Source organism: Ochotona curzoniae, unplaced genomic scaffold (genome assembly GCF_017591425.1).
Source record: "Ochotona curzoniae isolate NIBS_2020 unplaced genomic scaffold, NIBS_Ocur_1.0 scaffold_4701, whole genome shotgun sequence".
In the NCBI taxonomy this organism is placed as follows: domain Eukaryota; kingdom Metazoa; phylum Chordata; class Mammalia; order Lagomorpha; family Ochotonidae; genus Ochotona; species Ochotona curzoniae.
This window is the reverse complement of record NW_024467122.1, coordinates 2,249,895-2,277,115: the sequence shown is the minus strand read 5'-3', so window position 1 is coordinate 2,277,115 and position 27,221 is coordinate 2,249,895. Positions and strand designations below refer to the sequence as shown.

Here is a 27,221-nt window from a genome sequence, read left to right as displayed (position 1 = left end):
TGGCACCTGCGCTCCAGCCACACAGTCTAGGGAAACCTGCACGCACATGGAAACGTGCGAAGCAGCTCAGCCTCAGCTGCTGTGGGGAGATCTGGAAGCTAGTCCACGTCATTATGAGCAGACTGAAAGCTCAAAGCAGAAGGAAATGAGGCGATGGAATCCCAGCCACAACTATCAACTCAAATAAACCTTGACAACAAGAATGCCAGGGGGATTTTGTAAGATTTTTCCACCTTATTTTGTAAGATGGAAAATGGAACTACTAGCCCATTTCACAGGATTACTGTGGAGACAACATGCACACGGGGCCTGGCTGCCTGGATGAGCAGACACTGCTCTGTGTAGGAGCCTCCAAGCACACAGAGGCACAGCAGGGCAGCCCCACACCAGCTCTCCTGGGATGCAGGAGCAGGGAAACGCAGTTCCTACGCAGCGCGGGACGGCAGGAGCTTCAGGAACCAGAACCAGCACTACTGACTCAGATCTGACAACCTTGCAAGGCAAACCAAGCTGAAAGCTTATTTTGGTCCAAAACTTTTAACACTGATACATCTTTTTAATAATATGCATTTTCCAAGAATGTTTTCAGACTCCTCCAGCCCTGGGTGCTCTCTGTGCTGTGAAGATGTCATCACTTGAGCACAAGGGAGCGGACTAGCAGGCAGGGTAACCCCGACAAGGGAGGTCGGCCCGACTACGTCAGCGTCAACCGCCGCCATGCACATCTGAACCAAGTCCTAGGGACTCTCCATCTGTCTCTCAGACACACTTTAAACAACAAAAATAACATAAGGTCAAAATAAACCTATACAGAAGAGTATTAAAGTGGCATGGTGCTGGGCCCAGCATGGTAGCCTAGCAGCTGAAGTCCTCGCCTTGCACGTACCGGGATCCCATGTGGGCGCCGGTTCTAATCCTGGCTGCTACACTTCCCATCCAGCTCCCTGCTTTGGGCCTGCGGACGGCCCAAAGCCTTGGGAGCCTGCACCCATGTAGGAGACCCAGAAGAGGCTCCTGGTTCCTGGCTTCAGATCGGCTCAGCTCCAGCTGTAGCGGCTGCTTGGGGAGTGAATAATCGGATGGAAGATCTTCCTCTCTGTCTCTGCTCCTCTCTGTATATCTGCCTTTCCAATAAAAATAAATAAATCTTTAAAAAAAAATAATAAAGTGGTGCGGTACCACAGAAGCATCAGGTGTTATCTTCTAACACTAAACAAAGAAAAATCCAGAAAACCAATGAGAGCACTGGCCATGTCATAGCTATGCACTTACTTACTTTACTCATTTTCTGAAGCATTTCTAGTGTGTAAATGGACTTCACATATAAAACAAAAAAACATACTTGCCCTCAGAGGGCTCACAGGAAGAAAACAGGGATACTGCAAAGAAAGAAAAACAGGCCTCAGAGGCCTGAAACCCAGAAAGAGAGCCTGGCATTCTGGCACAGCAGGTTAAGACAAGGTGGCATCTCATACTGGAGAGCCAATCAAGTCCCTGCTGCGTCACTTCCTCCCCAGCTGCGTCACTTCCTCCCCAGCTGCCTGCTAACGCGCCCGGGAAGGCAGAGGACGGGCCCTGCCCACCGCGCAGCACACACGACTGCAGCCAGAAGCTGTCTTTTTGTCACTTTCTCTGATGCTCTTTCATCTTCCATCTTTAAGAAAAAAAAGAAAGAGGACCTACGGGATACAGCCACATACTATCCTATGAACAGGAACATTCTTAGAAACTGAGAGGCTCGGGGAGTCAGCAGCCACGGAGGGGCAAGCCTTGGAGAGTGCAACACAATGGCCTTGGGGTGCACAGCTCCAGCCAGCAGCCAGGGACCCTGGGGACCACAGCCCCAGGCCCTGCCTATCACCTCTGGCTGCTGTGAGGCACACAGCAACACCTCCTGGTCATCTCGGCTCACAGCATGGAGGCGACAAGGCACACGCGCCCATACAGGCCTTGGGCACATACCCATATCACACTCTCCTGCCACACCATGGCACCTCCTGCCCTCCATCTCTTCTCAGTCTTTCCTAGTGCAGACCATCAGGTCCTTCAAGAAACCTTCCCTGACTCCTGGCCAGGAACCGTTCTCCCAGGCCCTTGGCAGTCCATCACCTCTGCTCACCACAGCATCAGCTCCCGACTCAAGCGCAAAGTCTCCAACCACAGAAAGTTACTTATGAAACATGGGAACCCTGCAGATGCCACATCTGGTCAGGCCAGCTCAGGGAACATGTCTGACTCACAACTGCCTCCCAGGGACCCCGAGGCCTTTCTGCCCAGAAGCACAGGTCATGCGATCCAGTCTCAAGAAAACCTGCTCCATGCCGGCCTAGTCTGAACACGTGGCCTCAGCTGCTAGAAGCAGTGTGTTTCCAATGACCTCACGATGCTTCCGGCCTTCACATCCTAAGGCTGTGCTTGCACCAGGCAGAACCCCAGCCCTCCGGCTTGGCACACCTCCCCCAGGACTTACTATGCTGAACGTCTCCTGGTCCAGATCATCTTCCTCATCCTCTCCAATGGGGACAGGCTCACTTCCTGCTGTAATATGGACAGGACCCTGAGATCGCTTTGATTTACTCGAAGATTTGGCATCACCACTTTTGGGCTTAAAAAAGAAAACAAGGAAGCATTGTCACGTGTGCAATCGTGCCCTGCAGGTGGGCTCCCCACGCGTCTGCACTGAAACAGTTGGCAAAGGTGAAGAAGTCAAGACCTCCGAGATGGACCTGTATGACTGACAGGTCAGCCACACACGGTCCCTTCTGTCCCTACGCACGCTCGGTCACACCACTGATGGCTCCCATTCCTCCACCTGCCAAGGGGACACTGACAGCAGTGCGCTGCAGAGCAAGGAGCTACTCCCTTAAAGTCTGCTGTGGGAATCAGCACTGAGTTCATGATTAATTCATCTGTAGTCCCATGATCTGCAGTGCAGAACAAAACGCAGTGGCACTGCAGCCCCGGGGGCCAGTGGAGGAAGACTGGCGGACCTGGCGCCTCAGCAGCACGCTGAGTGTCCAGCAGACAAGTCGGTGATACATGGAGAGTGGACAGACAACGCTGGCCGGACTGCTGTTTACGTTTTTCATCTTGCTTTATTCAGTCTTTCACTTAAAAAAATAATAATACATCTTTCTGTAGGAATAGAAATACAAAAAGCATTTGTCACGGGACAGTTTCTGACATTAAAAACTGGACAGTGATTTGAACGAGGGAACTTTCCATTGCTTCCAGTGTACTGCACACAGCTCCCTGGCACCGTCCTCCTCTGCAGGCCCGGAGGACTGCCACCACACTCCCCAACAGTGTGGCCTTTCACAAGCAATGGTCACGAGCCAAGGAGCAGAGTGTGCACGCAGCCTCCGGCAGCCATGACCAGACGGCAGTCAGTGACAGCAAGGATGTCCCAGTGCTGTACCACTTCCGTGGTTCAAGATGATAGAACAACTTTATTTATTTATTTATTTATTTGTTTATTTCTACCTAACTATCGCATCTATTTGGAATCTTGCACCCTTCAGATACACTCCCATTTAACAGTGGCCCATGCTCTTCTAACGTGAGTCTCAGCACATCTTCTAGGCAGTCACCCCCACATGCAGATTTCTCCATCCAGTATATTGCACACAAAAATTCCCCAAAACATGCAGTAAAACATCAAATAAAGTGACAAAGTAACAAAGCCCACACCTGCCCCCGCCCTCGCCCTGCCCCACCCCCACCCTGCCCCGCCCCTGCCCCGCCCGGCCCCACCCTGCCCCGCCCCTGCCCTGCCCCCGCCCTGCCCCACCCCCACCCTGCCCCGCCCCTGCCCCGCCCCGCCCTCGCCCTGCCCCGCCCTCGCCCCGCCCTGCCCCGCCCCCGCCCCCGCCCTGCCCCACCCCGCCCCACCCCGCCCTGCCCGCTGCCTCTGTGGACAGGCAGCTTGCCCAGGACCCTAGGGAGGACACACCCATACCTTCTCCTTCTTCTCCTTCGACTTCTTCCTTTCCTTGTCCCCTTCTTTGTCCTTCCTGGAACTCGCTGGTTTCTCCTTATTCTCTTTGTTGTCTTTCTTCTTCTGTTTTTTCTTCATTGGACTTTTTTCTAAGCCGTCATCCTAGGAAAGGAAGACGACCATGAAGAGCTGCCACGACGTCCCGTCTGCCCGCCGGCCCTGCGGGAAGGGCAGTGTCCCGGGCGCATGCCCCCATGTCACCAGGCTTATTTCCAAGTGCAGAGTCTCACGTAATTGTCCACGCTCCAGTAAAGACAGATGTTCCTAACTTCCTTCCCTTCAGTTCATTTTCATAACAACCCTTCAACACAGCACTCCCATTTCTCAGACAGAAAACTGAGAACCAGAGATGATGTACCCGTAACGAACAAGGCTGCCAGCAGCTGAATTCACGCGTGGAACTCAAATCCACGACGCGTACTGTACCATTACTGACCCTCTTTGCGCTGAAAGGCACCACTGTTCCCTGAATTGCAGAACAGAATTCTACGAAGTCGCCTTTAACTGCAGCAACACAGAGGATGATACCAACGTACTTTCACTTGTCTCAGACAAGCGCTTACAGGCACTTCTCGCACCACATCCCATAACGGGGCCCCAGCATGGATGGCTCGTACTGCTCAAGAGTGGACAGGTCTGCACCCCGCCCATCCCGCAGCCCCCCTGCCATTCAAGTTAACTGAAGGTGTGAAAAGTGCATCCTGCTCCTCCTTCCGCGTCATTCACACGTGACAGCGTGGAAATGACTCTGGAGACTCCGCACACCCAGCCCCTCTTGCCTCCTGTAGGTCGGTTAACTAACTGTGGGCCCTGGCAACTCCCTTCCTGCCTGAAAGCAACTGCGTGGCTCTCACTCTGACTGCAGGAGAGCTTAACAACCCCTGACCTCGCGGCTCAGCGCAGTGACTCCTGGAGTGTAGCGGAGCAGCTGTCACCAAGCTTGGGAAATAAAGACTCCTTCCAACACCCTACACTCGGGTCCAGCGTGATCTCCCTCGCACACCCCACAACACCCCAACGCACAGAGCGTGCTCTGGGTCAATCATTAGCTTCCCCCTTGCATTCCCCACTGCTGAATGGGCAAGCCGCGTGCCAGTCACCATTTATGACTAATACAGACTCCTGTCTTACTTCCACTATGTATGGACCTGCAACGCTGACTTAAATGGACAACTCTGGTCCTCTCTCACAGATTAATAAGCAAAGATACACACATTCTATGCTCACTGTGTCTATCCCATGCAAACCAACACATTTCAAATAACTGCCTGTGGGCTGCACAATGACTACAGCCAGAAGAACGCCAGCCCCAGCCGGAGCCCAGCCTCACACCTTCACCTCGCCCTCCTCGGAAGGGTTGTCCGAGTGCCGTGGGGAGGAGAGCTCCACCCCACGCTCGTCCTTCGGCCGTGGAGCTCTGTTCTCCTTTTTCACTCTAGGCTTCCGCTTCTTCAACTGGACCTGGAAAGAGAGAGAGCAACAGTAAAGCCACAGATCAAGTGCCTCGGACACACGACCGCACAGCAGCCACAGAATTCAAACAAGAACATCCAGAGGGTACCAGTGCTGTGCCTGGGGCGGTGAGGGGCGGCCTGCAGGCCTGGACATTCCCCACACCACAGAAAACTCAGTACTCCTTTAAATCTACTGAGTCACAATTTTGGGATTTATCTTAAACATAAGGTATTTTAAATGGGAAAGAAAATCTTTCTGCTAAGCAAATGCAACCATCACTAGAAACACAGAGAAGCTAGAAGGAAGCAACAAAAAACAAGAAAACTAAGAGGCTGTTTCTTCACTCACTGGATACAGGTGCCTGCTGTGTCTCCAGGCACCTGCAGTGTGCGCACTGAGCTGCCAGGATGGGCACCCCACACCCTCACCACCCCAGCACAAGGGAAACAGACCAGGGTGGACCCTGGAAACTTCATCTAAGTTGGCTGTGTCTGTGACAGAGGGAACCTGACGCAAATGCCCTACTACAGAGGAAACACACCAGCCGTGCCCAGTACAGGCCGTAACTCAGTGTCTCCAGACTGAGACTCTCCATCTCTCTAGGCCAGAAAAGATATGATCACACGGGAAAACAACAAGGAAATAAAGCTCAGAGAATACAGGCAACTGAAATGCAGCGTCTGAAGCAACCACGGGTTCCAACAGTTCCCTCCACCCGTGAAACCCCAGGCAACACCAGGGCAGGGACGGGGTCTCTGCTCAGGACAGAGCACCGGGGGCACACCCAGAAAGCTGGGCTCGGGAGACTCCTCCCGCGTTGAGGTTGGGAATGCGTGAGCAAGTGACCACAACACCAGGTCGGTTAGCCAGGGGCACTGTGATTACCAACAGCCACGCCTTCGTTCCCGGGAGCTCACGAGCCCAGCACCCTGAGCCGTGCCCGCCACAGCGGGGCTGGGCTGTGGTCTCCACCAGCGCCCAGTGCAGCCCCTGGAAGGTACTCACCTCGTCCCCCCCAGCCGCGCTCCCCGTCTTCTCCAGCCCCTTCCGGAGCAGCTTCAGCAGGTAGTCGGCCCGGGTCTGCAGCTGCTTGCCCTGGGGCTTCTTGTCTGTCTCCACGGGTAGAATCTTCAACAGACAAGGAGAGGCCCCGCCCACGTCCAGTTAGTGGAGCAGCAGCGACAGAGCGCACAAGGACTCGGCGCGGTCCTGCCCTCCCCGCCCACCCGGAACACAGCAAAGCCTCAGATCCTCTCTCGTGTCCTGGCTCCCAGTCACTGACAGTCCCTCACGAGCTGTTCTCACGAGCTCTCCCACTGGCTCCTACCTGTGCTGTTAACAGGGTAGGAGGGGCTCGTGGCTTCATCTGCTAGAGCATCCCAGCCGCGTGGATTTCCTCCTTCCAGGAGCAGGGACTCCCTGGAGCTAGGTTAAAGCTTCGGTTTAGATTGAAATGCTTCTTAGAGCACTGAGCTACATCAGCAGGGGGTCCAGTCCTGTCACCAGAGGCGGGCCTTCGGATCTGGTCTCAGTGCTTACAGCAGGGTGCTGTCACCCTCCTAAAACCCAGACGTGCCAGGAAGAGCCTGCCAGGAGCACAACATGCAGTAAATCCCACTCAGCTCTGGGCCAGTCAGCTTTCCTTTCCAGCCGTGGCTTTGCCCCTTCAACAGCCGGGTGGGAGGCTCGTACTGGGAGACGTACAACCAGCGCTGGTCTGCAGCACAACAGGCACGGAGCTCTGCACGCTCTCCGTGTGTGACCCTGAAACGGGCTTTCATCACTAATAAACTGACTCTGGTGTTTCCTGCAGTGACATCTGACCTCTAACGCAATGGAACTGTCTAATTTTCCCTGTCATTCCCCAGAAGCCACACCTGGCTACCGCCTTCCCTTACTATCCCCGATGACACAGTGCCGTGGTCCACCACAGCTGGCGGCATTTCCATGGAGAAGAGAATCCCAGGAATTAGCAGTGACCCCCCAAGAGTTTAAAAATCAGTAATGAATATAAAAAGAGTATAGAACAAATCTTCCAGAAGACTCCAGTGCAGAGTGACTTACTTTGTCAGTTAATTTAAGCTCTGGGTCCGTTTTGATTAATTCCCAGTTCCCATAGCCGTGTTCGTAAATCCCCAGCAGCAGCCGGGAGTCGTCCTCCACACCCCACTCCACATCAAAATGGGCAGCTTTGACACGGCAGGCCAAGCAGTACCTGGAGCAGCGGAAGGCAGGACGTCAGAAGGGCCTCAGTGTGGAAGCAGAGCCCAGGACGAGGCCAAGGAGCGACGGCAGCTGAGACTGCAGTCTGTCATCTCAACTACCCATCATGGTCCCAAAACACCAAACAACATACACTCACTTCTTTTTCTCTTCAGGGTCCACAGGAATAGATTTGTGCAGCATTTCAAATTCTTCTTCGTGCTGGATAATGGATTTCACATTCACCTGCACTCCAGATATCTTGATGGTCGGGCCCCTCCTTTTCCCAGGGCCTTTCCCTAAAGGACAAAGTCACACTTGTTAAGTAACCAGGACCACCAAAGCCAAAACTTATAGTCTCTCCTAAAAAACACCTCACACTTATTATTAGTTCATATATCTATAAGACAAAAATTCCTTCCCTTCTAAAGCTTGTAAAACCATTTTAATGGGCTGTCGGTATGACCCAGTAGGTAAAGCTGCCCCCTCATACGGGCACCAGCATATGTCGTGGCTTCTCCACTTACGACCCAACCCAGCTCCCTGCCAATGCCCTGGCAAAAGCAACAGAAGACACAAGTCAGTGGCCGGCCATCCCGGGGCAGGTGCAGAAGAAGCTCCCATCCTAGTACTTGGCTTCAGCCTGGTCCACCCCGGCCATCGTGGTCATCTGGGGAGTGAACCAGCAGACAAAACTCTGCGTGTGTGTAACTCTTTCAAACAAGTAAATAAAAATCTTTTAAGAAATCAATCAAGTTAATACCTAATACACATTTGAATGATAAACTGAAGGTGGCACAAAAATGTATCGAAACTCAAGCTACAAAATTCAATGATCCTATGGAAGCAAAATGAAGTCCAACCATTCTAATCCAGTACTGTAGTGGAATGCCACAAGACTGACGCAGTGAGGGAAAGATGCCTCTTAACAGGACCCGGGCAAGGCACAGGCATCTGAGCCCACAGTCTACAGACAAGACCATGCAAACGCCCTGAGTGTAGGGAGCAGGTGAGCGGCTGCACCCACACAGGCGTGCTGCTCTGAGCTCCAGACATTTGTTCCCAGCCCAGCTTCCTGCTGTGCTTCCAGAGGCAGTGCTCAGGCTCTGCACCCACATGGGAGACCTGGGGAGCTTCCGGTTCCTTGCTCCACCTGGCCGAGCCCTGACTGCTGTGGCCATCTATAATAGGTGAACTGACAAACGGAAGCAGTCACGGTCACTCTGCCTCTGTCACTGTACCTCGCAAGGAGAAGAAAATAAACTAAACCAAAATATCTTTTAAAATTATTTCTTACCAACCAGGATGTCAAAAACCTAAAAAGTCAACAACATTCCTATTGTGTCTGGGAGACCTACCAACAAGTACTGAAAAACACTGCCAGAAAGGGCACAGCGCTGTGGCCTAGCGGCTAAAGTCCTCACTTTGAATGCACCAGGATCCCACATGGATGCCAGTTCTAATCCCGACCACCCCAACTCCCTTGAGCTCCCTGCTTGTGGCCTGGGAAAGCAATCAAGGACAGCCCAAAGCCTTGGGACCCTGCACCCATGCAGGAGACCTGGAAGAAGCTCCTGGCTCCTGGCTTTGGACTGGCTCAGTTCCAACCGTTGCGGCCGCTTGAAGAGTGAATCAATGGACAGAAGTTCTTCTCTCTGTCTCCTCCTCTCTGTATATGACTTTCTAATAAAAATAAATAAACCTTATTTTTAAAACTCCATGAGGTATAAACAAAAATGGCAGCAGCCTAATGCCATGATGGCCACGTTGAAGCAAAGTCCACCTGCATTTCCTCCAACCCTGCAAGCCCACCCTGGATCAGGTGGGAGTAAGAATTCTGAACGGACATCTGTCTCCATGCTGGGATCTGTAACAGCCAGGAGGAGGAGGAGTGTCTTCATGAATTGAGACAGAGAGAGAAGCAGGTGCAAGACAGAGTAACTCTGAGCAGAAAACACACACTCACACACATTCCTGTGCAGGCACACACATGCTTAAAGATTGACTTGTTTGTAAGGCAGAGTGACAAGGGAGGAGAGAGAAGGAAGGAAATATAAGTGAGAAAGATGGCATCCATTCACTGGGTCGCTTCCCAAGCTGTCAAGATGGTGGACGGGGCCAGGCTGAAACCCGAACCAACTGCTAAGTTACTGCAGATCAACTTCAGAGAGAGGTGACAAGTGCAACTGCAAGCAACACTTAGCTTCCATTCTTTGGTTCACTGGCCCAAACGCCTGCAACAGCCAGAGCTGGACCAGGTTAAAATATGTAGCCTAGAACTCAACCCGAGTCTCCCATATGAGTGGCAAGGATGCAAGTACTGGAGGCATTCGGTCGTTGGATGCAGCTCCCCCAAGAGGAAGCTTATCTCTGCAACATAATGCCTGCCTCTCAATACTTCTAAACTCACAGTTCACTCACTGTACATTGTCAGTGGAATGTATTCTACTGTTGGCAGAAATGCTGGTATTGGTGTTTGGGCATGTATGTGCACATAAGTAGCATTAAAGTTAAAACATAAGTATGTTACTGTTTTTAGAAACAAAACTTTTCAGCTTGAGAGAAGATACAGATCACCTCTTGGCCCAGGCTCACATTTGCAGCTCCAGTGGAGATGTCTGCTCTCTCTTTTCTCTCAAACTGAAAATGTTCCTCCTAAATGGAGCAAAACAAAGTGAGAACCAAAATTTCCAACAATGGCTGCCAGATCTGCCCGCGCACAGAGCCGCAGCTCACCAGCTTTGAGGGCAGCCTGAGTGTAGTGACACAGAACGGTGGAAGTGGCACGGATTCAGACGGCCCAGAGAACTGGGACACGACATCCTCCTGGCAACAAGGGTGCCCTTGAACAAGACCCACGCCAGAGCCAGCACCTCACAGGACCAAGGCAACTCAGGCATTTAGCTGAGCATTCAGTGTCAGCCAGCTGGGGTGCTTAGGCATTCGGCATCAAGTTCTGCTTCTGCTCCCAACCCAGCCTCGTGGTGATGCAGACCCCAGGAGGCGTTAAGTGACAGAGTCCCTGTCAGTCACATGGGAAGCGGGTTGGATTCCCCGCCCAGCTTCAGCCTGGTTTGGCCCCCATCATCACAGACACCGAAGGAATGAACCAGCGGAGAGGAGCTAGCTTGGTCTCTGCCTCTCTCTCAGCCCCTCAAATAAATCAATGGGACAGAAAAATCTACTTAAACAAAAAACAAAACAAAAACCCGTCAGGTGTTTAAGAGAAAACACACTTCAAATCTCAACATTAACATTTGACAATACTCAACCAGTGTAGTTCCATTAGCTGTCTACAGCCTTCCCTTGGTCACAACAAGGTATGCATGTGTATACCCAAGGAACACAATCCAGAAATGGTCCCCTCTCTGCAGCCAAACAGCAGAGGGAGCCAGGTGTGCTCTTGGTTTTGTCCCGGGTCTCACGGCATTCAAACCGATTTTCACATTTCATCGGGCACGCGGAGCCACGGCTGCCTCTTGCTCAGCACCTTCTGCCAAGCCCCTGGTAAGCGCACACCCCCTCGCAGCATCAGGCATGTGCCCTACCCAGCACGCTCTACGAGCCTGGCAGCACGAGGGAGGCCAGCTGCGGGCCAGGCCTGACTCACCCTCACCGGCATTCTCCTTCAGCTGCTCTTCGTACTCCTGCATCGCAGACACACAGCTGTTGTGGATCAGCTCGCCGAGGCGTCTCAGATCTGCCACAGACTTGTCCACCAGCTCAGCATCCCGCGCTATGCACTCCAGCCTAGGGGGACACACGGACACCCTGAGGATGCTGCACCACCTTCTAACGCCACGGCAGGGATCACCAGGGCTCAGACAGACACCGCTCTCCAGTTTTTGTATTAGTCAATGCAGTTTTAACATAAACCTTGGGGCCGTTACTAAAAGCTAACAAAATCCTTTTCCATCACAAAAACTTTCTTGAAAGATCCCACAAAACAAAGTAATTCTGACAAGCAGAGAGGAAGATGTCTAACTCAGGGTGGTAAACAGGCGGGCCGCCTGGCATTGCTGGCAAGGCGCTGTGTTGTTCCTGCTCTTCCCTCCCCGCTGCAGCAAAGGCAGCTGCAGGTCGCAGAGAGCACGGGGAGAGGCCAAGCCACTGCCCACACTCCGAGGGCTTTCATAGCAACCGAAGGGCCCAAGGACCGGCCCTGTAATCTCAGTGCACTCAGAACGGACAACGGCATCCCCTTCACATCGCTGACACTGGACCTCGCTGAGACACAGTCTCCCTCTGCTGAATGCTGCAGACTCCTCTTAGCAAGTTACTACTGGGAAGGTGATGTCAGCTCTTCCGGTGACTTCTTAACAGACATCCTGTTAATTCACAGGAGATGCCAAGCTGACCCTCACCGTGACATTACTCCATCTACAGATGAGACTCACACAGGAACCAACCCGCTCAGTCTGGAGCATCCCTGTTCCCCCCTCTCTCTCTGGGCCTGCCTCAGCATCTCTATTAACCCTCGGTGCAAGGCCTGGCAATAACAGGAACATCTCAGTGTTTGGAAAAAATGTTCCTAGAAAGAAATGTTCCCAGTGTTAGTACTGAGAAGGAAAGACCACCAAAAAAGAACCTACTATATGTGGAAAGTGACAGACAGGAGGGTACGGACAGGTACTGAGCTTACCGTTCAAGAGGGAGACCAAACTTCTTGTAAGCCTTGATAAACCTGAGAATATGACCAAACAAATCATATTAGAAACAACACCTTATAGCTATGCTAAGGCAAAAATACTCTGGAATAAAATGTGAGCCATGCAAACTATCAAAAAAGTTTGGGCCAATTCCTTACAAACATCACAAATGTTAAATGTCTTCAAATTATCCAGTTTAAAATCATGAATGCTAAGGATCTATTCAAATTAAAGACCAACTTTGCTCCAAGAGACTGGTCAAGAAACTGCTCAACAGATTTGCAACTGAACATGGAACAGTGCCTCGGGCAGACACACACCTGCCGAGTGCAACCTGTAAGCCCCGGGCCAGGCCCTGGGCCACAGGGCAGATGCCTGCACCCCACACATAAGACCGCGGGCACCAGCGCTGGCTCCTGCCCACTTCCTCACTTCCTGCTGCGTGCCCGCCGAGGCAGCAGGTGGCAGAATGAGGTGTAGCCCACGGGGAATGCGTCTGCGGCTCCAGCTCAAGGGCACACTCTGCCTCTCCGCCTGACAAGTGTGTGAGGTGTTGAGTGCAGTGAGCTCTGGCAGCAAACACAGTGGACACTGAGACTGCTGACTGCGGTCAGTCACACGGCCCCGGGAATATCTGGACTATCTCACACTCAAATGCTTTTTGGAATGAGGCAGAATACAGAAAAAATAATTTTAAATTTCTCAAGATTTTGGAAACTGTTGATTCCCCCTGCCCAACTTTGTCTCCAACCACAAATCCAAGCTCTCCCCCCAAGTCTCTCCTCTCCATCTGCTTTGTCCTCACAGGACCCTTCCCTGCCCTCAACTCATGCCCAGCATTTTTTCCTTTATTGGTTTTTTTTTTAAGATTTATTTTTTTTTATTGGAAAGTCAGATATACAGAAAGGAGGAGAGACAGAGAGAAAGATCTTCCATCCGTTAATTCATTCCCCAGGTGACCACAACGGCTGGAGCCAATTTGATCCAAAGCCAGGAGCCAGGAGCCTTTTCCAGGTCTCCTACGTGAGTGCAGGGTCCCAAGGCTTTGAGCCATCCTCGATTGCTTTCCTAGGCCACAAGCAGGGAGCTGGATGGGAAGCGGGGCCTCTGGGGCCCAAGTGGGATCCCGATGCGTGCAAGGTGAGGACTGTAGCCACTAGGCCATCACATATCTCTAGCATTTTCCTTTTTTTTTTTAAGATTTATTTATTTATTATTACAAAGTCAGATATACAGAGAGGAGGAGAGACAGAGAAGATCTTCCGTCCATTGATTCACTCCCCAAGTGGCCGCAACGGCCGGTGGGTGCTGCGCCAGTCAGAAGCCGGGAACCAGGAACCTCTTCCGGGTCTCCCACGCAGGTGCACAGGCCACAAGAAGGGAGCTGGATGGGAAGGGGGGCTGCCGGGATTAGAATCGGTACCCATATGGGATCCCGGCGCATTCTAGGTGAGAACTTTAAACACTACACTAGGCCATGGCACCAGGCCCATCCCTAGTACTTTCAATGAAACTTGCAATGTTACAACACCAAGAACATCAAATGCCAAATTGTTACAATATGGTTTATGAAACAAAGAAATCAGACAACACAGTGCTTCCAAAAAATAGCACAGAGCCCACAATGGCTGAGAAGTCACGCTCAGGAAAGAGTAGGGATGTGAGGGCTGGGAATGTGCAGCCCTAAGGGTGTGAGTCTGAGTCCTGGCTGCTATACTCTGACTCAGCTCCCTGCTCAAGTTCCTGGGAAGGCAGCAGCAGACCGCCCAAGTCACTGGGCCCCTGCAACTATGGGGGCGTCAGGGATGGAGCTCCTGGCCCTGGCTTCAGCCTGCCCCTGCCCTGACCGGTGCAGTCGTTTGGGGAGTCCATCAGCACGTGGAAGAACTCTCTAACTGCATCTTTCCAGTAAAGAAAGTCAATCCTGAACACGGGGAGGCGAAACGGCAGCCGGGAGACTCGGCGTCAGCTCTGCGGCTCTCCGGGGCCACCGGAATGTTTATACATGAGCAGTACCGCTTGTGGGAGAAGCACTTTCAGAATGGCACAGGAAGGGGTCCAAAACACCAACACGTACTGAAGGAGTTGTGGAAGTCAAAGGTTTGCAGTAATCTCTGAGGCACTGATGTTTTTGAGAACATGGCAATTCAGGGTGAACAACACACTATGCCACTGTAAGCTAACCTGTCCCCGTTCCAGCTCCAGTGCATCCTTGTGCAACACAGCAGCATCAGCCAGCATCCCAGCCACTGCAGAGCAGAGTAAATGGACCTAGACCTGCACACAGGCCCCACCCCTAGACCTCCACTCAGGCCTCACCCCTAGACCTCCACTCAGGCCCCACCCCTAGACCTCCACTCAGGCCCCACCCCTAGACCTGCACACAGGCCCCACCCCTAGACTTCCGCGAAGGTCACACTCCCAGCCAGCAGCACCCTGACCTTGCACTTGCCCAAGCAGCTCTCTTCTCAGGCCTGTCTTCTTGTGAACTCAGAATTCACCCTGTGTGAACAATCTTGTCCACAGTTCACTGCTTGCAACAAGTGAATACAACATCAGAGCTGCTTCCAGCAATGTTACCAGCGGGGGAGATCAGCAGCTGGCCAAAAACTGAATAGGAAAATCTGGGGGAAAGACTTCCCCAGGACACCGTGGGAAGCTCCGCTGAGCTGTGGGGAGCACAGAAGGCCACCTGAAGCAGGTCTGTCTGCACGCCTAGGAAGCATCTGAGATGGCCCAGCCATTCCAACAGGTCCTGTCATTATCGCCCACTGCCCACCAGAGCAGGGAGACAAGCCCGAGCCAGCCGGAGTGGGCTAGACACGCAGGCTTTGGGCAGCACGAGCAGCCCTCCAAGCTAGCATGGAAGAGCCTGCAGACAGCACTGCGATCAGCAGATTTCACAGAGAATGCTCAGTCAGCAAACACAGCAAACTGGCCAGTGGGGGAATCCTGCCTGCAGCGTCGCCACACTGTATGACTTACAATGGCAGACTTTCACAACCAAGATTATGCAGCACAAACATTAAACAAAAATCATACACTCATAGGAAGGAGAAGTTAATAGAAACTACCCAAGGAAATCCATAACTTCATTTACAAAATAGAGTTTCTAATCAGCTATATTAAGCACACACAGGAACTCAGGAACTCCATGACCAAAGAATGACACCATGGGTATGGATTAACCTGCTACTGTGACCTGCATGCCATGACATGCCAGTTCCAGTCCTGGCTGCCCCACCTCTGACCAGCTTCGCAGTCACAGTCCTGGGAATGCTACGGATGATGCCCCAAGTGTCTGGGCCTCTGCCACCCAAGTGGGAAACCCAGACAGTGCTCCTGGCCAGAGCCCTGGCTGCCGCAATCTGTGACGTGGGTGGAAGATCTTCCCTCTGTCTCCCTCTGTGTGATGCTCCACCTTTAAATCAATAAACTTAAATCTTGAAGAATGAAAACAAGCCCTCAAAAATAGAAGAAAAACTAAGATGTGATCAAATAAAGAAAACACAGCTGTGTTCCTGGACATCTGCCGCACGAACACACAGCGGTGTCCTCCAGGCTCCTCCCACAGGAAAGGACAGGAACCGGAGAAGCCGCGCCAAGAAACCAGAGCGCTCAGAGCCAGGACAAAAAACGCCAGCAGACACAGGCTTTCACTGTAACGCTTTTCTTCCTACTAATGATTTTAAAAGACAACTACTTAAAGCAGTAATTATTAACTGCGTGGACAAGCCTAAAATAAGTAAAGATGTAACTTGTACAACTATAGCACAAAAAAGAAACAAGACATAGAGTTCATATAAACTTTTTCGATAAAAATTTATCCACTGGGGCCTGGCATGGTGGCCTACTGACTAAAGTCCTTGCTTTAAACACACCAGGATCCCAAATGGATGCAAGTTCTAATCCCAGGAGCCCCACTTCCCATCCAGCTCCCTGCCTGTGGCCTGGGAAAGCAGAAGATGGCCCAAAGCCTTGAGACCCTGCACCTGCATGGGAGACGGTAAGAAGTCCTGGCTCCTGGCTGTGGATCAGCTTAGCTCCAGCAGTTGGGGCCGCTTGGGGAGTGAATCATCGGATGGAAGATCTACCTCTCAGTCTCTCCTCCTCTCTGTATATCTGACTTTGCAATTTATTGTAGCCATTGAAATTAGGTTGGCATTAATCCAGAGGACATGGTTTTAAATTTTAAAAGTTCCTTATAATCTCCAGGGACTGTTACCACCAAGAAAATAACCTTTAAAACAGTGAAAGAAACTTATAAGGTAATTAAAACATCATAGCAAACCTGTCACTAAGGGCAGAAATTAATAGGCGACAGGACAGGAGCACTACCATGGACACACTGGCTGAAGGGCCAGACCACCAAGCAGCCCCACCAGGATAAAACAGGACCCCCGCGGCTACGGAGGTGGGCGGAGTTTGCGTCCAGTAGGACCTGTCACCGGAAGGGGCAGTGCAAAGGCCGCGCAGAGCACGGGAGCCCCGGCGGACCAATGAGCACGTCCTCTCCTGCTAAGGACAGGAGCGCCAGCGGCTCCCGCATCCCTGCCGGCAGGGGCGGAAGCCTCCTGCACGCTTCTTGGTGTGCCTTTTCCTCCCCAGGCTTCAGCTTTCTCTCCGCCTGTTCGTTACAGGAATGGACTTCCCCCCCACAACAAAGGCCTCTTGTCAACAGATGGCCGAGGCTTTTCTCTTTCCCTGGTGATCGGCAGACCTTACTCTGGCCAAAAGAGGAGACAGCAAGGTGACAACAGATGTCATGCTCCGTTTTCAATAAGACACAACAACTAAACTGTTTCCAGTTGAAGGAAACAGGACACTACCCTAAGAGCTGTCCACGGAGCACACTCCACGAGAGCAGCACAAACACTGTCGGGGGCAGCGAGCAGGAGTGACGCAGCACTGCCCAGCAGACAAGAAAGCAAGGCGGCTTTTACAGTCTCTCCTGTGTTCTCTAATATTAAAAAAACAGGCATAACATTTACGTGGAAACAAACGTCACAGCTTTGTATATTACTTAATGTAACACAGATTGGGCCATACAGCTAACTATCTCCATAATTTCCGATTTTCTTAAGGTTTAAAAAAAAAATCACACGGAAACAGAAAGACCTGGACGCAGCAACTTGGGGTCTCCCTTTTAGAGGGCAGAGACGTGAACCAACACCCACCAGTGGGGGGCAACTCCTGACAAAGGGAAAGCCTAAATGTAGTCCAGGTAGCAGAGAGCAAGCTGACCAACCAGGCTGTAGATCCTTCTAGAAAACCAGGGGAGCACGGCTGCAGCCTTAGGATGATAGGCATGAGCCGGCGAGCTGGCATTGGGGGCACGGAGCAAGCTGAGAGCGAGTGAGGAAGCCTTACACACATTATTTCTGCTGTTTGTATTCATACTTCCGTTTCTGTTCTCTTTCCCCTTGGCTGGACTTTGTTGTGAATCACCCAAGAATGGAGTGGGCACGCAAGAGACCAGAGAAGGATCCCGACAGAAAAGCCTGCAGAGGCGCCTCCCTGCCGGCCAGAGCCTGCTCAGCGGCCTCCCGCAGCCCCGCGCCAGCCCCGCGCCAGCCCCGCGCCAGCCCCACGCCAGCCCCACGCACCTGCGGATCTCTGCGTCCGTGAACCCCTCCACAAGGTCCTTGCGCACACTGCGGGGGCGCCCTCTGCGCTTGGGCTTCTTGTCATCATCGGAGTCCTCCGTCTCGCTCTCGGAAGCAGAGGACCTCTGGGCCTGCCTCTTGGACTCGGTGTCGGAGTCACTGTCATTCGTCTGAGCCTGAAAGAGGGCACAGCGATGTCACACTGTGGGGAAAGAAGCCCCAGTGCTCAGGGCATCAACCTTCCTTGAACTCACAGAGGCAGATGTCACGGAAGGAAGGAAAACATTAGACACTGGACTAAACTAAAACAGCCAGCCATTGTTGTCATGCCCCGTGTAAGTAGGTTCCTGTTTGTGTCCTTGGGCCTTTGGGCCTCTACGTGCTCAAAGGGCCGAGAACACAGGCTTCACGACGATCAAGCCGAGATGCAGGCCTGGCACACAGCTGCACGCTCGCTAAATGACAGCTAGTATTACCTAATCCTGACTCGTGTGATCTTGGGCAAATACCTCCAACAAAGAGGAACTGAGTCCATTTTCCCCATAAAAATGCTGCTATGAAATCAGTTCACAAGTGGCTGTGATGGTGGCCATCAAGAGCCTTAAACACTTAAACACAAAAAGAGCTTCCACCCCGGAAAACAAAAGCAGCCACAATTACACCCACACCGTGAGGACTCCTGGTTCTAATCTCCTAAGCAAAATACACCAACTTGGATCAGAGCCTTGGCACACAGAGCTGAACGGTCCCGCAGGCACACCCCAGCCCCCACTGCACCCCACTGCTCCAGCAGGCACACCCCAGCCCCCACTGCACCCCACTGCTCCCGCAGGCACACCCCAGCCCCCACTGCACCCCACTGCTCCCGCAGGCACACCCCAACCCCCACTGCACCCCACTGCTCCCGCAGGCACACCCCAGCCCCCACTGCACCCCACTGCTCCCGCAGGCACACCCCAGCCCCCACTGCACCCCACTGCTCCCGCAGGCACACCCCAGCCCCCACTGCACCCCACTGCTCCCGCAGGCACACTCCAGCCCCCACTGCACCCCGCTGCTCCTGCAAGCACACCCCAGCCCCCACCTTCCTCCACTCCCACTGCACCCCACTGCTCTGGAAGCCTTGGTGGCCACATGGAACCCTATCAGGGCTCTGCCCGGCCCCCGACCCCACCCTACCCCCAGCTCCTCAGCTTAAGGGCTTCCCTGCGCCCCCAGGCCAGGTCACCTTCTTGGTGGAACTCCGAATGCGTGGTAACATGTAGATCTCCTCCAGCTCCTTCTGCCGCTCCTCCTCTTCGACCTTCCTCCTCTGCTCCTCGGGGATGATCTCATCCCAGTCCTTGTGGGCTCGCTCCTCCAGCTCCTCTTCCTCTTCCATTGTGGCAAAGTTGGCAACCTGAACACAAGCGAACCGCCCTGTCAGGCTGCTGCTCCCAAACCCCAACACCCAGCACTGTTACCTGAGGCGAAGCAGAGCAAGCAGGACTCCTGGGATGCTGGCAGAATCGGGACGCACTTTTCCACTTAGCTTTCCTTTATCCCACCCAAAATCAAATTGACAAACCCTCAAGTCAGAACCAGAGGCAAACTAAGAGTTTCATGAAAGACTTATTTAATCTAAATTGTTCCTAAATAAATGCTAATAAATAATAACAGGAAATTTTACTTTATTTAGGTTATAAAATGTTAAACACCTAGTAATAAGCCATGAACAGTTTGCATTTCTGTAATTGTTACTAAACAGCTTCCACTTGAGACAATCGATAGAACTCAAAGAACTACTGTCACCCAACCAACAGAATGTCTCATTTGTTTTCAACAAAGGTAAAGTTATGCTCCAAATTACAGCATAGTCTCAGGAATTAAAATGAAAACATAAAAGGAAAAGATTCAAACAAACCTTAGAGAATATTCTATTTCCCATTACATTTCATTTACTACTGATACCTGTCTGTACACACAGTAGGTGTTCAAGCAGAACCCCATCTCACACCCGCACCTCTGGGGACAGAGCAGGCACTGGGCCGCACGAGAAGAGTAGGATCCTAAATCCCAGGGCCTGGCTCAAGCCCAGGCTGCTAGGCTTGCCACTCAGCCTTCTGCTGATTGGCTGGGGAAGGGAAGACATGCCAACGCATGCAGTACTGGGTTGCAGCTGCACACTTGGGACACCTCACTTCAGCCTGGCCCAGCCCCGGCTGCTGCAGCCATTTGAGGATGAACCAGATGATGGAAGAGCTCTTTCAAATAAACAAATTTCCGTTTTAAGATTTATTTATTTTTACTGCAAAGTCAGATATTCAGAGAGGAGCAGAGACAGAGAGGAAGATCTTCCGTCCGATGATTCACTCCCCAAGTGGCTGCAATGGCTGGAGCTGAGCCAATCCGAAGCCAGGAGCCTCTCCCCGGTCTCCCACGTGGGTGCAGGGTCCCAAGGCTCTGGCCATCCTAGACTGCTTTCCCAGGTTGCAAGCAGGGAGCTGGATGGGAAGTGTTGCTGTCGGGACACAAACCAGCACCCATGTGGTATCCCGGCGAGTTCAAGGCGAGGACTTTAGCCATCAGGCCACCACACCAGGCCCAAATAAACACATTAAAAAAAAAAATAGGGAATTACAAATGAGCATTCAGAGGTTCCAATGTTCAAAGTCATTTGAAACTAACAACCTAGACCATCCTTCATCCCCAGGTGCTCATAGGTCCGACAGCAAGCAGCAGGTCCCTCCCCCTCCTCCAGACACACAAGGGAAAAAACAGAAATACTTTCCTACCCACCTTCCCTCGTACCTCAACCTCCCCACCCTAATCAGAGACTCACATAGGCATGTATCCTCTCAACTATGTAAACAATACTAAGGAAAGAAAAAAAAAGTCAGAATTATAGAGAGAGATGGAGACAGATCTTCCAGCTACTGGTGCACTGCCCCAGCCACAATAGCTGCAGTTCACCTGGGGACTGACCTCCCCAAACACAGTGGCACCGTGATGCCAGGGCCGACTCAGGAGGCCTGGCCACCTTGCAAGAAGCAAACACAGTTCTACGTGGGTGTGGCTGTTAAACAGTGAGCCCTGACGGCCTGCCTGCTGGGCCTTAAACCAGGACGAGGATCCACACTTCAGCACAGGGCAGGGACAAGGCGCTGAGGCAGCTCACCTACATAAAGTGCTTGAAGCACGGTCACAGTTATCCAAGTCCTGGCACCAATGCTGAAGGAGACTATAATCCTCTAGCTGAAAAGAAGCCCTCTCCTGTGCTTCCCAAGTGTTACAGTAGGGGTGGTGGGAGAAAATCATCAGAATTAAGACTCCAGGGAAGCACTGCACAGACGCAGACTCTGTTCAGTTAAAATGCTAACTGCTGCACTAACATAATGACAAAAATACTTCAGGAAGGCAAAACCAACCAGTAATGGGTTGCCCATTTTTGATAATTTATAACACATAAAAGGTTCAGATCTAAGTAATTCAGACCAAGACACTGTTGATGAAGAGTCTGTGTGTTTACGAAGGTGGCAGTGCCAGAGCCGAGCCTCCTCACAAGCTCAGATGGAGCAGTGGACAGCACAATCAGGTGTGCATGGAGGATATGGGGGTCCACTGGAACCTGCAGAGGATACCTGGCACCACAACAGAGGACAGAACTAATCAATCAACTACCCCAGACATCTGTTGGCAGTGAAAAACTAGGTAAATGGAGACTCTAAGGTGGACTATGTCAGTCAGTGGATTTTGCAGCAACTTCATCGTGCTTGGAATGGCAAGATTGGTAGCAACTCATAACCGCTGAACTATCAAACCCACTTGAGCAAGACCCTAACAGCATGCCCCACATCAGGGACCTGGGATGGGTGGGAGGCTGGGTGGGGCTTCTCCCTTTATCTCCTCCTTTACCAGATACAGAAAAAAAAAAATGTGGAAATAGTAGTCTTACTTTCCTGTAGCCCTTTACCCTTTGTGCCCTAATTAGCTATGTAAAGATTGTCCAAAAAAAAAAAAAAAAAAGGCAGCAGTAGTCAGCGTCATGTTGAAACCCTGACCCTCAAGTGACGGTCCTCGCTAGAGGACCCCAGGAGGGGGTACAGCCCCTCTAATAGCAGAGCCCTCACCAGAAGCTGGCCAGGCTAGCACCTGCTGTTGGCACTGTTACCCTTCACAGCAGGCACATCTGTTATCAGCCGGCCTACCAAGGCAACAGAACTCTGATCCCAGAGTTCTGTGATCCACCCTGCCTCTCCCGGAGTCTTCCCGCTGAGACAATTTCCACCTCTGAAGCTCATTACACAAAGGCTGCCTCCCCCTTCCCCTAGCCCCCATTTCAACAGGTCTCCCGCCCAGGCTGCCATCAGGACCTTCCAGTTGCTGCCCTTTCCTGCCCCGCTTGGAATCAACCCTAAGCAAAGCTTCCCCTGCAGCGTGTTCTTCAATCACGGAGCCACAGCAGCCACTGCATCCGGACGCTCTGGCCCGTCCTCAGCCTCTCGTGTCCCTTTCCCACCGCAGGGGGACCAGAGATCCAATTTCTCTGCCTATGACCTGCCAACACATTACACAGCAAACTCCACAGCCTGAATCCTGCTGATGTGCCAGCAGGGCCCAGCACACGGCTCTCCCAGATCTTCCCACTCACTCACTCTGGAATTAAAATCCAGCCGGCCTCTCCCCTCTCCCATCTCTCATCTCTCTCTTCCTGAGAGGGTGCTTCTCCTCTTTCCGGGGCCAGATCCTCTATCTGCACTACTCACTGCTGCCTTTACCCGTCTCTTCTGGGCACTGTGCCACCAAATCACCTTCTTTCCTGAAAACCTTTAACGTCTTCCTATTAAGATTGTCCTTCAACTGAGAAACACACACGGCAGCTTTTCTAGATCTGGTCTGGCCTGCCCTTCCTGGCTTCATCAACGATCTTTCTGAGGACACACAGCTGTCTCCTCCTGTCCCTGTTTCTCTGCTTAGAGCTGATCTCTTTCAGCTTTCCACAACCTGACCCTTTACAACCTCCTCAACAGCATCACGAAATCATACCAAGTGCTCCAGGGCTTCTAGTCACGCACCTGCTCTCTGTGCCGCAGTCCTCCCTGTCTCTGCCTCTATTCATGCCCCCACCTCCCCCCATGGTCCTACACATCCTCCATGTCCCCACATGCCCCCATGTCCCCCCACATCCTCCATGTCCCCACGTCTCCACACATCCTCCATGACCCCACACATCCTCCATGTCCCCATGTCTCCACACATCCTCCATGTCCCCACACATCCTCCATGTCCCCACGTCTCCACACATCCTCCATGTCCCCACACATCCTCCATGTCCCCATGTCTCCACACATCCTCCATGACCCCACACATCCTCCATGTCCCCATGTCTCCACACATCCTCCATGTCCCCACACATCCTCCATGTCCCCACGTCTCCACACATCCTCCATGTCCCCACACATCCTCCATGTCCCCATGTCTCCACACATCCTCCATGTCCCCACACATCCTCCATGTCCCCACATCCTCCATGTCCCCACACATCCTCCATGACCCCACACATCCTCCATGACCCCACATCCTCCATGTCCCCACACATCCTCCATGACCCCACACATCCTCCATGACCCCACATCCTCCATGTCCCCACACATCCTCCATGACCCCACATCCTCCATGACCCCACACATCCTCCATGACCCCACGTCTCCACACATCCTCCATGACCCCACACATCCTCCATGTCCCCACACATCCTCCATGTCCCCACACATCCTCCATGACCCCACACATCCTCCATGACCCCACACATCCTCCATGTCCCCACACATCCTCCATGTCCCCACACATCCTCCATGTCTCCACATGTCCCCCACATCCCCACATGTCCCCACAGGGCACAGTCTCAACTATTCCACTGACTCTGGCCTGGACAGACACAGCTTTGGAACTATACTCAAACATGCTGTGTCTCAGAGGCAGAGGCGGGAACAGATCAGCACGGATCAAGCAAAAGGCAAAGTGCACGCAGCAGTGAACCACACCGAGCACCGCCACCAGCCCAACTACCTTAAACTGTGACAGCAGCTCATCTGTGGCACTTGTTGACACTTCATTCTCTCTGGTTTCAGCCAAGCGTAAAATTTCATCTATGTCCATTTCCTGAAAGAAGAAAAGCAGCAAAAATGTGGTTGATAAAAATTAAAAAAAAAAAAACCAACCAACATCGCCAGCATTTACTGGGACTATCAGTGCAAGTGACCCGGAGTCTCCCTCTGCATCTCCAGCACGCGTTCACTACAGCTCCCCAGCCGACAGGACAGGCCAGGTGAGGCGACTGAGTCAAGTCAGAAATGACAAGCAATAAAAAAAGGGGACGGGGCAGGACTCCGAGTCCTCAAATGCTTTAGTCACTGTTTTCTGTTAGTTAGGAGCTCTGAGTTGCAAACCACCACCTATACCCTTCCAGTAATGAGTCTGTTTACTGGAGTCTCTAACACAGACAGAATCTGCTCCCAGGAAAGCTGCTCTCCACACTAGGGGATACCTGTGGCTCCGACTCCTCCCCTTCCAGCTCCTTGAAGAGATCCTCGGCTCCAAACTTCAAGATGGCTGTCAGCTCTTCTTTGTTGAAAGGGTTGGAGCTGCAGAAGCAGATGCAGCTGTAATGTCTCAGGAATGTCAAATCAGCTCTGGGTTCTTTCTAGAATACCCGCCCTTCACAAAGGGTCCAGTAACCAGCAAAAATGTAAATTCCTCTCACAGAGAAAAGTTCTCTCAAACACTTCCTTTTTAGCAAGAACCCACCAGGCTGGCTGGGCTAGTCTGAGCCCACCTGAAGCCTGCCCCCCACCCCCGGTCCTGAGATGCAACCCCGCGTGACCCCACAAGCAGCCGGGCTGGGTTCTGCTAGACCCAATGGAACCTCTGCCGCATTCCCTTCTGAGTCAACAGGAAAAACCCACAATAATCTCCACAAAAACACTAACAGAAAAACAACAATCCCTAATTCAGACTGGTGAGTTCTTTCTGCTGGAAAGCCTAGCTGAGCCCACGCCGACCTGAGACCCACACCACCCACGGTGTCAGGCCCCACAGGGGACGCCACATACAGGAGAGCCCGGAAGGCAATAGACCAGACGGGGAAGACAAGGAAACGCCACCCTCTGAGTTGTGGCCTGGCATCTTCCAGGTCATGAATGGCCTGAGGTTTATAGCAGAGAATTCCGTTTTAAAAAATGGCTTCTATCAAACGACAAAGAAGTGCCCCGCCGGGCTCTGCCACTCACTTGGACCTCCCGGAGCTGTCCTCCAGGACCGTGCGGCCGGTGGTGTCCATGCGCTGGATCACCAGGTGGTCCAGCACCATCTTCTTCTTGGCCCGTTCTATGATCTCTTCCTCCACAGTCCCCTTAGTGACTAAGCGGTAAATGTTCACCTGCAAGGAGAGCAGAGTGATGAAACACAAACAAGAACGTTACCTGTATCTAAACCAAGAGGCAAAGAGATCAGACCCTGACAATGGCACAGACCACCGAGCCAACCCCCGGGAGCAGATAGGCACGCAGGACACTTGCCTCTGCACCAGCTTGCAACCTCAAAAGACGCGGCTATAGGTACTGATCTAGCTTGTTTCCGTTTTAAAGCTTTGCTTGTTTTCATTTTATGCGAATGGCAGAGATCTCCCTGCATGCACTCATTCCCCACGTGCCTGCAGTAGCAGGAATGGGCTAGACTGCAGCCAGGAGCCAAGGAGGAAACCTGGTCTCCCACGTGGGCAGGAGGCTGGGACAGCAAGCAGGGCTACAACTCCCATCCAGGCACTTCCAGATGGGCACAAGCCCCACATTGGTGTGCCAAACGCCCCCCTCTACAGGCTTGCTTTAATTACAAAATGTTTCCTTGACAGACATGTTACGGAAATGGACTGTTCAGCTCAAAACAAAATGAGTTAAGTTACCCGGATTCACTTAAAAAAGAAACAAACGTGTGGTTCTTCAATATAGCCCCAAACCAACAGCACCGCGTGAAACAGAGAGCGTTGTGCGCAACGCTAGAATATGGAGCACGCTCAGCTCAGAACAGAGCGAAGCGATGCTAGCTCTGGGAAGCCCACTGGGGACAGCCCAAGTTCCTAAGAGACCTGTGCTCCGTACAAGCCAGCACGTGGGAGACAGAGCCCCCGGGACGCCCCCCAAAGCCACACTAGCAGCCTCTCCCTCTGACCTGCTTCTTCTGACCGATCCTGTGGGCCCGGGCTTGTGCCTGCAAGTCGTTCTGGGGATTCCAGTCAGAGTCAAAGATGACGACAGTGTCCGCAGAAGCCAAATTGATTCCCAGGCCGCCGGCCCTTGTGGAGAGCAGGAAGCAGAAGTCCTGCACACAAGGCAATACACTACTTTATGCAGGACCTTCTCAGTCCGGTAAGCCCTTACACCTGCAAACCCCTGTGCTGTGAAGAAAAGGGAGCCAAGATGGGCGGACTTTACGTAGGCTAAAGAGTCGGGATCTGATGGCAGAGGGAATCTTCACCTGACTGAGAGGAAGGAAGAATCGGTGCAGCGATGAAGGAATAAAACAGAATCAGTCAGGAGAAGCCAATTATTGTTGCCCACTTCTAAGATTGGTCTATAAGAAGCTAACTCTCCAAAAACTCAGACGTAGTCATCCTGAGGATCATTACGGGGGTGTCCCTGATGCCGCTTCTGGGAGGGGAAGGAGACATGCCCCGTAAACGCCCGTCCATGGTCAGGCTGGCCAGCCGGCCATCAGGGAACACAGCCAACGGCTCGCCCCAGGTCACAGAGCAGAGCTGCGGAGCGGCAGACAGCAGACCATCAGCTGGCACACACTCAGACACTGCCATCTTCCAGTGTCCACAGCAAGGCAGACAGACTGGACAGGCATAGTACACCTAAGTTACAAGTCACAACAGCTCAGAGAAACACGTGGGCAGGAGGTACGGCATCTCCAAGCACGGAAGCCGTAGGCTCCCCTTCCAGGGAATCTGATGTCAAAAGCTAACGCTTACTAATCAAAGACCAAGATGACACCTTAACAAACGGGTCTATTTAACACAGACCCACTGGACATAGGGAATGACAAGGTCTCTGTGTTCTAATCTGCAGCCCCAGGCAGAAACACAGAGGAAACGGCCCGGCAGGAACCCTCACAATCCTGTCCAGGTGCTGGCCACAGATGCGTCCAGGCAGAGCTCACCGGCCTCGGAAGAGAAGCCCAACGCATGCACGGACAGTTCAGAAGACCACGAGGAAGCCAATGAAACCTGGCTTCTGCATCTCCACAGAAAGAATTGTTCAGTATCACTCTTCA

General features: G+C 52.4%; 1 protein-coding gene across 4 annotated transcripts in view; it reads right to left on the bottom strand.

Moving 5' to 3' along the window:
- The window catches only part of CHD2 (chromodomain helicase DNA binding protein 2), a 128,986-nt gene that overhangs the window by 24,816 nt on the left and 76,949 nt on the right, over nucleotides 1-27,221 (bottom strand). For 3 of the 4 annotated variants that reach the window (XM_040968782.1, XM_040968785.1, XM_040968786.1), the window contains 14 exons: nucleotides 26,115-26,264; nucleotides 25,178-25,326; nucleotides 24,436-24,532; nucleotides 23,958-24,050; nucleotides 19,138-19,308; nucleotides 17,910-18,085; nucleotides 12,297-12,338; nucleotides 11,265-11,404; nucleotides 7,815-7,953; nucleotides 7,517-7,667; nucleotides 6,458-6,580; nucleotides 5,330-5,458; nucleotides 3,959-4,099; nucleotides 2,471-2,605 (listed from right to left, as the gene is read on the bottom strand). In XM_040968782.1, coding sequence (XP_040824716.1) covers nucleotides 2,471-2,605; nucleotides 3,959-4,099; nucleotides 5,330-5,458; nucleotides 6,458-6,580; nucleotides 7,517-7,667; nucleotides 7,815-7,953; nucleotides 11,265-11,404; nucleotides 12,297-12,338; nucleotides 17,910-18,085; nucleotides 19,138-19,308; nucleotides 23,958-24,050; nucleotides 24,436-24,532; nucleotides 25,178-25,326; nucleotides 26,115-26,264 — 1,836 coding nt within the window. The remainder of the gene's footprint in view (nucleotides 1-2,470; nucleotides 2,606-3,958; nucleotides 4,100-5,329; nucleotides 5,459-6,457; nucleotides 6,581-7,516; nucleotides 7,668-7,814; nucleotides 7,954-11,264; nucleotides 11,405-12,296; nucleotides 12,339-17,909; nucleotides 18,086-19,137; nucleotides 19,309-23,957; nucleotides 24,051-24,435; nucleotides 24,533-25,177; nucleotides 25,327-26,114; nucleotides 26,265-27,221) is intronic. The other variant, XM_040968783.1, reaches the window with a different exon arrangement.